At 32.7% G+C, this 12022-nt stretch overlaps 3 protein-coding genes and 1 long non-coding RNA gene across 5 annotated transcripts; all 4 read left to right on the top strand.

The window, feature by feature from the left end:
* The first annotated feature begins 526 nt into the window (after positions 1 to 526).
* LOC107364247 (dnaJ homolog subfamily C member 8) lies at positions 527 to 1665 on the top strand. The gene has a single exon (XM_015931578.3). The coding sequence runs from the start codon at positions 653 to 655 to the stop codon at positions 1373 to 1375; it is 723 nt and encodes a 240-aa protein (XP_015787064.1). The 5' UTR covers positions 527 to 652; the 3' UTR covers positions 1376 to 1665.
* Positions 1666 to 1837: 172 nt separating this feature from the next.
* LOC149093470 (uncharacterized) lies at positions 1838 to 2388 on the top strand. Its single transcript, XM_089268966.1, has 2 exons — positions 1838 to 1913; positions 2053 to 2388. Exons 1-2 carry the CDS (start codon positions 1909 to 1911, stop codon positions 2231 to 2233), a joined length of 186 nt encoding a protein of 61 aa, XP_089125092.1. The 5' UTR covers positions 1838 to 1908; the 3' UTR covers positions 2234 to 2388.
* Positions 2389 to 3222: 834 nt separating this feature from the next.
* TrpRS (Tryptophanyl-tRNA synthetase) lies at positions 3223 to 4861 on the top strand. Its single transcript, XM_089268963.1, has 3 exons — positions 3223 to 3459; positions 3524 to 3935; positions 4003 to 4861. Exons 1-3 carry the CDS (start codon positions 3321 to 3323, stop codon positions 4685 to 4687), a joined length of 1236 nt encoding a protein of 411 aa, XP_089125089.1. The 5' UTR covers positions 3223 to 3320; the 3' UTR covers positions 4688 to 4861.
* A 1401-nt stretch (positions 4862 to 6262) lies between these two features.
* Positions 6263 to 9795, top strand: LOC107364329 (uncharacterized). 2 transcript variants are annotated; one of them, XR_003082610.2, is made up of 5 exons: positions 6263 to 6494; positions 6801 to 6996; positions 8123 to 8222; positions 8408 to 9006; positions 9221 to 9795. It is a non-coding gene; the product is annotated as an uncharacterized LOC107364329 (long non-coding RNA). The 2 variants fall into 2 exon arrangements; XR_001569134.3 differs by lacking the exons at positions 8123 to 8222; positions 8408 to 9006; positions 9221 to 9795 and having other exon boundaries at positions 6280 to 6494; positions 6801 to 7258.
* Positions 9796 to 12022: the final 2227 nt, after the last annotated feature.

The raw sequence follows: 12022 nt of genomic DNA, 5'->3' as shown, positions 1-12022 counted from the left end.
GTGTATTGAATGAAACTATTGACCAAATTGGGTAAAAATGGTTTCTCTTTTTGTTTTGGATACAAATGAACTTGTTCTAATGCTGATTGTCTCGTTTTCTGGTTGGGGTTTGCTTTGAATTTGACAAAATGGATTTTGATTGGAAACTATTCTCTCTGGTTCTTATAATCTGCATCAAACAGCGATAATGTGGTGGATGAATTTGAAATGAGCACGAATGCTAATTGAAAATATTGGCGATGGTTTGAGGAGAGACAACCAGAAAAATGATAAACAAAGCTTGATAAATTATCCAAATGACCAGCAATTGACTGTCATATTTTTTCATTTGCTTTGACTGTGATAATTTGAAATGACAGAATGATGAACTGAGCAAAGTGAAAATCATTATTATCGGTAAGACACAGAATTTCGTTTCAGAATCATGAATTCACTCATTTAAATCTTTAATTCCCTTTAAACCAATTATTGTAAAAAATAACAATATTTCATATCATATTTGCCGCTGATTAATGTCACTATAGCAACCCAAAATCCCAAATGCAACTTGAGTTTAGTTGAATGAAAAAAGGTTGTAAACAAATGATATTTAACCTTTTACAAAATAGATTATTGTCGTTTTTAAAACATTTGTGATCAACTTAAATCAACAATGTCGAACAACGGAAATGACAAAGAAGATATCCTTAAATCATTCATCACTGAAGTGAAAAAAATTGAAGAACAAGACTCTTTTTACACATCTGAACTTCAAATTCAACGTTTGTTAAGACCGGGATCATCATATGCTAACTTAAACCCTTTTAGTGTTTTATTGCTCGATTATGAAGCTCCGTTGGAACAAATCAAGAAACAGTACAAGAAGTTATCGATTCTGCTTCATCCAGATAAAAATCTAGATAATCGAGAGAAGGCCCAAATCGCTTTTGATATTTTGAACAAAGCCTACAGATGTTTAGAGGATGAAGCATCACGAGCTCGTGCATTAGAGGTTGTCGAAGAAGCCAAGTTCAAAGTGAATCAGAATATTGAAGAAAAGAGGAAAAAGTTGAAACGCCAAGGTAAAGGAGAGACCCGGATCGATGAAGATGATCCTGAAAAATTCAAACATGCCATTCATGTGATGACAATGAAGCTGTTTGCAGATTACGAAAGGAAAAGACGACAAATGGAGGATAGAAATACAGAAGACCGTAAAAGGAAGAGAGAAGAAGAAATCGAAGAAGAGGAAAGGAAGAAAGCTGAGGTTGAATGGAACAAAAATTACGAAGAAAGTCGTGAAATTCGTGTATCAAGTTGGAAAAATTTTCAGACAACTGGGAAAGTCAAGAGGAAGACTTTCAGACCTCCTAAACACAAGCCTGAAACCAAATGAGTTGCCAAAATATCAATCAATACAGACCTACTGGCAGATTTACTGAATAAACCGTTTAAATCCTCTAAAAGCTATTCTCGATCTTAATTGATAACCAATTTCGCTCGATGGTCAACTTAAATTCATTCATTCATTTACTCATTTACTGGAAAAGAGTCCAGAAACTATCATTATCAAGTTTCATTCTGAAAGGAATCATTGTATTGTCATCAATTTGTAGATTTAAGTCACAACACGAACAAATACTAATTTTGTGTAATATACGTCTAAATAAATTTTTGGTCATTCAATTTTTCATTCAATTATTTGTGCGGATTCTACGACTGCAGTTTTAATTATCAATGTATTTAATAGATTATGAATGATTTTAATCGCAATGTTTGCTCTTTCAAATTTACCGCCAGTGCAATTCTGCAGCTATTTCTTTGTGAGTCTGCCTGAAATTTAGTTTATTGTCTGTGCAAGATTTCACTTTGAAAGTTTGTTTATGAAAATTGGTTTGAATTTAAATCTTTCATCATTTTAATACAACAATGAGGTAAGCTTATTCATTCTTTATAAACCATTTTTGGCCCATGCCTCTATTATTCTGATCTCTCGATATTAATGAACTTGTAATATTGAAAATTAATGGTTAATGTATTTTTTTCATTTGCTTTTTTTACATCTGTCATTAGTATCCTTTCTGATGTTCCTGAATATGTTGTCGATAAAATTGCTGATACTAAATGGGATGGTGTCAATGGAACATACAACCACGACAATGAATGGAAAAACTGGGACGAAATAACCACAGTTTACAATGAATATACTGGCGAAACGATTCCAGCATTGCCATACGTCATATCGGACTGGTGACCAACTTGAATCTTGAACTTTTCTAGTGCTTTCAGTGACAAAATTATTTTAAATTATGCTAGCAGACGTATTAAACTAGACTCGATGCTACGATGAGCTGACTGATTTTACAACTGATGAAATAAAACATGTGCTAAGCTAGCTTGAAAATTGGATTACGTTTGCTTTCTAGTTTAATCTGTTGAATGCTCCCAGTTTACGGCCAAGTATATTTTCTTAGCTATTTTCTGAATATTTCTGAATTTTTTTGCTGATCAGCAAGTTCAATATTTTGTATCATGCTTTTATCCGGGGTTCCACTAACCTCTAGCTTATAAATTGCAGTTTACGCTACCAAATGCATTTGGCTTGCATCTCAAAATTTCAGGCTACTAGAATATTCTAGAATTTTCCAAGTAAGAAGAAATCTGAGCCTTAATACTAAGCCTGAGCACTAAATATATTAATAAATAGCTGTATACTTTCCTATGAGATATCTGATTAGACTTTTGTTAATAAACTCCGTTCTTGTTTGCGAAAGTGTTGTTTTAATTCTGATATTTTACTCATTTCTTTTTTGATTCGATAAAGTATCAAGGCAATGACATAATGCGGTTAGGTTTTTCAGAAATCCTGAGAAATATTTGCTGTCATAAAATATTTTATCATTCAAGCTATACTATTCAAGAATACGTATTGTAATTAATCAAATTCCCAACTCAGCACTCGACTCTTGCTTTTCACAGCTTATGGACAATGATCTAGGAATTTCGAGCCTAAATTGTGACTTATACTTTTCTGATTTTTAAGGAAAATTCATTTAAAAAATTGAATAATTGCTAGCTATCGTAGAACCAAAAGCTTCCAGAGAAATATTTGCTTGATAATATTTAAATGTTTATCTAATGATTTTCTTATTCAAATGAATCTTTTCCCACAAATTAACATTCGATGTATCGATTATTTTCTTTGTATGCCAACAACAACATGTCGATAATGCAATTTTAGTTTAAAATTGTGTTCATCTTTTTTTGTTTATGTTAGCTGAAAGCTACTTTAAATTTTATTATTACCAAAGTTACTTAAACCTGAACTATCTACATTAGTCATGACGGAATTAAATGTAGACTTACAAAATAAATGTAATGTGGGAGACGAAGCTGATGTTGAAAAGGACGAAGATTTGGTTACTCCGTGGGATGTAGTCAGTAAATCAGAAACCGGTGTTGACTATGAAAAATTGATTAGTGAGTATTTTTTATTGCTTATTTACTCAGTTTAATAATATTTCTTTTTTTCTTTACTCACTAGGTCGATTTGGATGTAGTCGTATTGATAGTGACTTGATTGCCAGAATGGCAAAGCTGATAAATGGTCCTGTTCATCATTTGTTGAAAAGGCAAATTTTCTTCTCTCATCGTGATTTAAACAAAATACTTGATCGTTATGAGCAAGGGAAGCCTTTTTTTCTCTATACTGGTCGAGGTCCATCATCCAAAGCCCTCCATCTCGGTCATTTAATTCCCTTCATGTTCACTAAATGGCTTCAAGGAACTTTCAATGTTCCTTTAGTTATTCAGCTAACTGACGACGAAAAATATTTCTGGAAAAATATACCTTTAGAAGAAACAATTGAACTTGCTCGTGAAAATGCAAAAGACATAATAGCATGTGGATTCGACATTAAGAAAACATTCATATTCAACAATTGGAACTTCGTAGGGTAATGAAATTTTAAAATTTTCAGTTTCTTAATGATCTAATTTTATTTTCTCTCTTTATTTGTACAGTTCGTGTCCATCCTTTTACCAGAATATTGGCAGAATTCTCAGATTAGTTAATAATAACCAAGTCAGATCAATATTTGGTATTGGCAAAGACGCCGATTGCATCGGAAAAACCTTTTTCCCAGCTTGTCAAGCAGCCCCATCTTTCTCCTCGTCATTTCCATTTATTTTTGATGGAAAAAAAGATGTCCCATGTCTAATTCCTTGTGCTATCGATCAAGATCCTTATTTTCGATTGACTCGTGATGTTGCTCCTCGTTTAGGTTTCCCTAAACCTTCTTTAATTCATTCATCGTTCTTCCCTGCACTTCAAGGAGTAAAGAGTAAAATGAGTGCTTCAGAGACAAATAGTGCAATATTTTTAACGGATACACCAAAGCAAATTAAGGACAAGATAAATAAATATGCCTTTTCCGGAGGTGGAACTACTGTTGAAGAGCATCAAGCCAAAGGAGGAAATTGTGATATCGATATTTCTTACCAATATCTTACATTTTTCTTAGATGATGATGAAAAACTGGAAGAAATACGAAAATCTTATTCTGCTGGGACATTATTGACTGGACACTTGAAAAAAGAATTAATCACAATCCTTCAAAAACTAGTTGCTGAACACCAAGAGAGAAGGAAACAAGTCACTGATGAAATGCTCGATGAATTTATGAAGCTTCGAAAACTTGACTTCTAATTCTTCATCCTATGGTTTATCGGAAAATTTTTAATTATTGATTCAAATTTTGGTATAACTGCACACTGACTTATTAGTAATTTTCTGTCCTATCTGTAATATTGGATATCATGCTTTATTAAATGGTTTTGATCTTATTGTAGGTTTACCTACAAGATCAACCGTTTTTCAGTACATTTTATATCTAAATCAATCAACTCAATTATAAAATCACAACTGAAATGCATATACCATCTTTCTAATGAAATCAATCAATTCGGGATAAATTAAAGGAATACAATGTTAACAGATGGAACAATCATAAGTATGCTTGTGTAAGTGAAGCTTATGATAAATGTAAACGGAGATAATTCTAGATAATTTTTTAACTAGCTCATGTTGAATATTTTGGTGATAGACGTTAGATAGCGATTTCGCTGTGTATTTTACACCAAGCTTGCTTACATGATGATCGTCATATAAATCAAATACAAATAATGATAAAAATTAACGATTGTTAGAAAGTACCAAAAACACAATATTCAGATTGCCTCAAATTTTTCAAGATAACAGATCAAACGCAAAAACAAGTTATTTCAGGTTAGATCTTATCTCAGATAATTCATTTGAAACTCATGCTGCAAATTAGAACATTGAAACTATATCGATTTGCCTCTTTAGAGATATATTTAAGCTCTGCGTTGAGTTTATAGCGTTCTCTCGTTCAAGTGCAGAGAAAAAATGAATTTTTTCATTGTCTTTCTTGAAAAATGAATTGTGATTGAATACAGCAGATCTCCAATTAATAATTCATTTTTTATCGTTCCATGTATCGTACTAAACATATAAAAACTGTGATCAATATGCCAAATCGAATTGCAAGAAAAAGTCTCTTCAGAAAAGGGATGGAGAAAAGTCTGTTCTCGTTCTGCTTCTTCAACGACAAAACCTTTCCCTTAAAGCTCGAAAGCAGCAAATGTTCTAAAAAAATGGCAAATAAGTAATAATATTTAAAGAGGAACACAAAAATAGCGAAAATTTCACAGTGAATCATGTGAATGAACAAATACTCCCGTAATAAAGATTCACCGCTTTCAGTGTACAACTTAAACTCCTCAGATAATATTGGCGATAACTCAAGATATTTAATATTAGTTTTAGAGGTAACTCCAGATTTGCCATCAGCATGAGTTTCATAAGTTACGTTGCTATGCAGACACACTGCGTATCTGCTTTAATCTTCTTCCGATATTTTCCAATCTGATCCCTCAGAACGAGTAAGCGATGGATGGTTAAGCAAAAATCAGTTGCTTGTTCAATAGATTGGTAAAATACACTGGAGAGTGTAGGAGAGCAATAAACTGAATACAAAAAAGCAGACCGTAAATAATAAAAGTGTGAAATTTGAGTAACTTGATGAAGATTAATTATTTAAAATGAAATTTTAACCTATTTCTTCATCAATATAAAGATGCAATTCAAATTATTAACTAAACTGTACTAACAATTATCTTATCTTGCTGGTCGTAATTATTCATCTTCCCCTTTATATCCAAATAGTGTCGCGCTTTCTTAATATTTACATTTTTTACCCTTTTCAATGAAACGTTACTTTATTAGTGTTGAAAAAATGTTTTATTTCAGATTAACTGTCTGAACTATTCATATTTATTCGATAATCTAATCAACAAATTATATTTACCACTAAGTATCTCCATCGTCTTATTCAAGTATTCATTTCCCTTTCATCTCCTTTTACAGTTACACCTTACAAACCTCTTTGATCACATGGGAATGAATTGCCAATTATCCGGATACTCCAATCAAGGTAAATTAGATTCTTGATTCTCATTGTATATTGTTGAAAGAAAATAGAGGAACACTCAGTGGTTCCTAGAAATGCGGTATAAAAAAGACAACAAAAGCATGGATAAAAAAGCTTATTGAGTTTTTGCGCCTAATTTTCTCTGTGTCCCTCCATTTTCTTTATACCCTGCATTCAAGCCAATCTTTTAACCATCAATCAGAAACCTTTCACCACGAGTTTCTCCTTGTGTTTGTGTGTGAAAAGTTTCCAAATTTTTGAAAACACCATATGATGTAAACTCAATTCATTTGTGTTTTATTTCCTCAGCTTGATTCAGTTCACCCAATCACACATTACTGGTTTTTTCATTTTCCTTTCATTATGTTAACGGATTTCCAGGGAATCAGCAAAAAGTCAAGACAAATGTGCAATCCAAGGCAAGAATCAAGACATGGATAGGACAAAATGTTGGCGATTAAGATGAAGTAACACAATGAAAAGGATGCTGATGATGATATAAAAAGTATAAAGAGGAAAATGTCTTTCATTCAAGAGATTCTTATTCAGACGATTCTCATTCCTGAAATTTTTATTTCCATTTTGGCAGCTTTACACTATTTTTTTCCGTGGCAACTTTTTTTTCGAGCAAAGTTGACAAAATGTTTTCAATTCCTTGTTAGCATTTTACTTTTATTTCCATTGTGATGATAATAATTTCATGTGATTTCAAGATGAAACCAATGCAATTATGCAAACAATTTTCATCAAGGAAAATTTTCGCTCAAATTTTATTTACCATTCATAATTACATGTTAGTCAGACTAAGCGTCAGCAGTAGACACAAAAGATTCAATGATATCAAGATCTGGCTTGATCAGTCTTTGATTAGAATTGAATCGAGCATGATTTGCTTGCGGCTTAATTTTTTTTCCTTGAATTTGTTTTTCTCACAATCGTATGAAAAACAAAATTATTTGCTACAGACCGATGAATTGAAAAAAAATACTCTTGTCAACTTAGTAAAGAGTTAATCTGTTGATTGTCTATTTATGATAGAGATTGAGGAAAGGTAAAAATTGAGTTCTTAACTTTTCCCTTTGGTAAGCACGATTTGCATGGTTAATCAGCACGATTCATTCTGAATTTAATTGTATTACCTTGGGTTTACATTTGACGCCGTACTGCAAAAAAAAGAAATAAATGTTGAGTGAATTCATGAGAGAAGACAGAAGAAGAAGAATAAGAATGTTGAATAGTGAAAGAGCAGCTAAATTTTAGGTGAACTTTAGATCCCAACAGACGATACTAATGAAGAATGATGAAGACAAACAACGATATGAGTTAGCGCCGATAGATCATGTTTAGACGCCATTTTTGTTTTGGCTATTACTGAGCCTCAAATGAGAATCTCTTGAAATGTATTATTTGCTTTCTTACATTTCTTTCCTTTTCTTTCTCTCTGCCAACAATTAAGATTAATCACAGATATAACTTTACTCACACATTTAGACACATTTTCGGGAAAGATTTGCTCAATTCTTGCAAGTCGTTCAATCAATGTAACTGAGTATCAACATAAAGACAACAAAAGTAACTCTCTCTTTCTCTATCTTCCACCCTCTATTTTTCCCTCTCTCCTCTTTCTTAAGGAATATGATGAGAAACTCAACCAACCAAAGGCTCTTTTTTATCATCATCATCGTCATCATCATCAACAACAACAACATCTCATACTCAACAAGGTTTGCGGTTGGTTGCAATATGGTTTGTTCATTTGACAATCTGATGGATTTGACTTTATAACCATCAAGATGCTTAAATTTTCAAATCTTTATTTTTCTTTCCGAGTTACTCAAATTTCACCTTAAAATATACTCAATCACACTAATTACTTTTTATCATTGTATCCAAACATTTCAACCAAACATGATAAGATTGAGACAAAATCAAAAGGAAAAGACAAGGGAAAGCAAAACCTTCATTGGAGTCGTTCAACTGATGCTGATCATTTAACTAAAGCAAAATTTAAAACTTTGAAAACAACCTGAACACCTACATTGGCAACCAGAGTTATCAATTATGACAGAGAGATTCCATGAATTCATCATTTACCAATGAATTTATGGAAAAGCAGGAGAAGAGGAGAACCAACAAGACTTTATGATTTCATATCAAAGTACAAAAGGGTTACAAAATGGATAAAAGGAATACAACGAAAAAAGAGTTTCAGGTTACAGTGAAAGAAAAAGCAAAGTTGAAAGAGGCCAATTTCATTATCAGATTACCTATCATGATGACCGCAAGTTGTGTTAATCAAGAAAGGAAAAGGCCAAAGGAAAACAATACGATAATAAGCTTGGACCTTGACTTTCACACAAAGTTAACGAGTCAGGAAGGATTTCACTTTTCTTGCCCGGCAGAGACACACAATCACCAAGCAAGACATTATTATGCTATTTTGCAGGCCAAAACCAATCATTCAATTGTATCTTGAAAACCATGACCATCTCTTGGGACTATCTCAAGCAAAAAGGTAAAAACGGCAAAAGAGAGAAAAGACTTAAATATATATTATCTCAGGTTGGATTTTACGTTTAAAAAGGCCCTTGGACACACACCAAAACTTACCAATGGTCCTGCCACATTTTGTTATCTTTCTCTGTCTCTCTCTCTTTCTCATCATATTCTGGTAAACATTGAACAAAACCTTTTCTTTCTCTTTCTTTCCTTTCTTCTCATTTTTGCAGAGAAAGACCTTTTATACCTTCATCAGTGTTAACCTTATGTTAAACATTCCGCTTGTTTCCGTTTAACATCACCAGCAACAGCAAGCAAAACAAAAACAACAACAGCTAACAAACATTTATCCTCCTCATCATTTAATTAATTCATCTTATTTAACATAATTCCTGTTTCACAATAATCTTGCCTCTCTCCTAACCTTCAATCCATTTCCTATGAGTAAAAATACGTGTTCATCATATTTAAATTGTTAATTTTACCCAAAAATAGATGACAAACTTGATGAAGGTAACAAACAAAAAAGGACAACAAATAGCGTATACAGCTTGCAAACAAGAGAAAAAAGGACAAAAAAGAGAGAAAATAAAAAAAACTAATCAACTAATCAATAAGATTCCGTTATTTGGCTTATTGTAACAATCAAATTGTAATTTGTTGAAGTGCTTCTGAATATCGAATGAAGAAGTAAATATTCGAAACAAAAAAAGCCAAAAATAAAATAAGAAACAATATTCAATTGAGTCTTGTTTCATGTTTTTTTTTGTGCTTCTTTTGCTGATTTCATTCCATAGCAACGATACAGCATGAGATATATAAAGTTTTGTTCAATGTAACATGAAAACTAATAATAATGATAATAATAAGTACGATAAGCAAAAAAAAGTTTGATGCTGACAGATAGTAAAAAAAACTAAAGAGAAAGGGAGAGAGAAAAAAGGACAACAAAAAGGGATAAACCAAAATAACTGACCAAACCCCATTTCAGGAGGAGTTGAAGGATACAAGATATTGAAAGATTTCCTATAGAACGACTGCCCAGAAAGGAGGAACACAAGACTAAAGAAAGTGGATAAAGAAAGAGGCCCGATAGTCCACCTCCCCTTAAGGTGGGGTGGGAAATTGAATGTGTTTTTTGTGCTTCTCGTTACTTGGTTCAGTTTTTGGTTGTAAGGCTAATAACAAGCAAACTGGAAATGCAAGGAAAAGAGGAAAAGCAAAAGCAATGGAAATCAGCTGAAAGGCAAAGGCAAAGAACGAAAAGTTTGCTTCTTTTGATAAAAAGATTGGCTCATTTTTTATGGGAATAGAGGAGATGGTGAAGATGGAGAAGAAGATGACGGAGATGATGATGATAATGAAGGAGCAAAAATGAGGAAAGCAAGTTAAAGAAGGAAAGAAAGAGCTAAAAGAGAGTGATTCTTACGGTTAATTTGGTAACTGAGAGGCTATTCATCGAGTTAACAGTTCGTAAATCTTATAAATCAATTTGCCTACTCAACCTAAACAGGCGTTAATATACATTTTATCGCATTATCATCAAATATTGGATTGAAACTTGAAAAATATCAACACAGACAGACATAAATATGAATGGTGTTTGTAATATTTTTCAATGGTTAAACTCATGGAAGCAACAAATTCATTATTGTCATCAATTTGTGTGTTTTTTTGTTGTTCATTTGAGATCAATTTACCTTCATCTTTCCTCTTCATCTTCCTCTTTTTGTATACATTTATGTACAAAGTAAAAAAAGAGTGGACAAGATGATAGAAAAGATGAAAAATGTTTTCTCTTTTAACCTGTTCTCTCTTTTTTTGAAATATTTTTGATAAATGTTCTTGTTGCTTGTTAACATGTGAAATTTTGCAAATTGATTCTTCTTCTTCCAATGTCACCCTCTAATGTAATTGTTAACTTGTTGATTATTAATCATCTGTTGACAAAAAAGGAACCTTTATGGAAGCCTAAATGGTCAACAGTTTGTTGACCTAATGACCATTAATAAGTGACAAAAGGAAAGAAAAGAAAGCGAAAAAGAAAACGCAATTTAAAGCAACATTTTCCATTGAACCGATCAATTGAATTTAATATCACTCATTATACCTCCCACATTTTTCTCGCTCTCCCATCATCATTACTCTTTCTCATCTTTCCTTCTCTTCCTCTCTCTCTCTCTCTCTCTCTCTCTCTCTCTCTCTCTCTCTCTCTCTCTCTCTCTCTCTCTCTCTCTCTCTCTCTCTCTCTCTCTCTCTATCCTCCAATGCGGTAACAATTTTCAAGCCTAAGTTAACCTTAAAAGGACCAATTTAAATGTAATTTGTAACATTTTCATCTCAAACCCTCCGTATCTAAACCTGTGTCACCCACCTTCCACCCTCTTTGTTGTCCCCAAGCTCTTAATTTGAACCTCATTTTCCCAGCTTTTGTCATTCATTTTTTTCATTCATACCTTTACTCTAATTTAACTGCATTTACCTATGAGGATGAGAGAGCAATCAAGACCATCAGCATTACCAGCACCATCATCATCATGGTTGTTATAAAAAAAGACAAAAATTTAGACAAATTGAATTTACATAATTCGCATTGTTAAAAAGGTCAACCATTAATGGCACAAAGAGTAATCTTTGATTATATTTACTCACATTTAGATGAACCCATTTCCACCCCAATTTTAACCAATCAATCGATATGAAGATGATAAACCTTTACAATCAGATGATCAATAATATTGGATATCAAACAATAATGTCATCACCAAAAATAATAACTGAATAGCGGATACAGTAGTGGTCAGGTTAAGTTAACTTCTTGCCATGAGGACCGGACAGTCGCGGCAGCTTTCAAGGTGCTGTCAATCCCTTACCACCTAAGTTTAACTTACCCATAGACGCCAGGCTTTATCCACCTTAGCTGAGAATCCATTAGGAAACGAGGATTGGATAGTTCAGGAGGCTTGACTCTTTATTTAATTAATCATTTTTTCTTATCTCTGCAAATTAAATATGATCGAGATGGAGACGTC

This window comes from Tetranychus urticae, chromosome 3 (assembly GCF_039701765.1).
Source record: "Tetranychus urticae isolate SD_2017Ah chromosome 3, NJAU_TeUrti_SD_1.0, whole genome shotgun sequence".
NCBI lineage: Eukaryota > Metazoa > Arthropoda > Arachnida > Trombidiformes > Tetranychidae > Tetranychus > Tetranychus urticae.
This window is presented reverse-complemented; position numbering and strand designations above follow the sequence as displayed.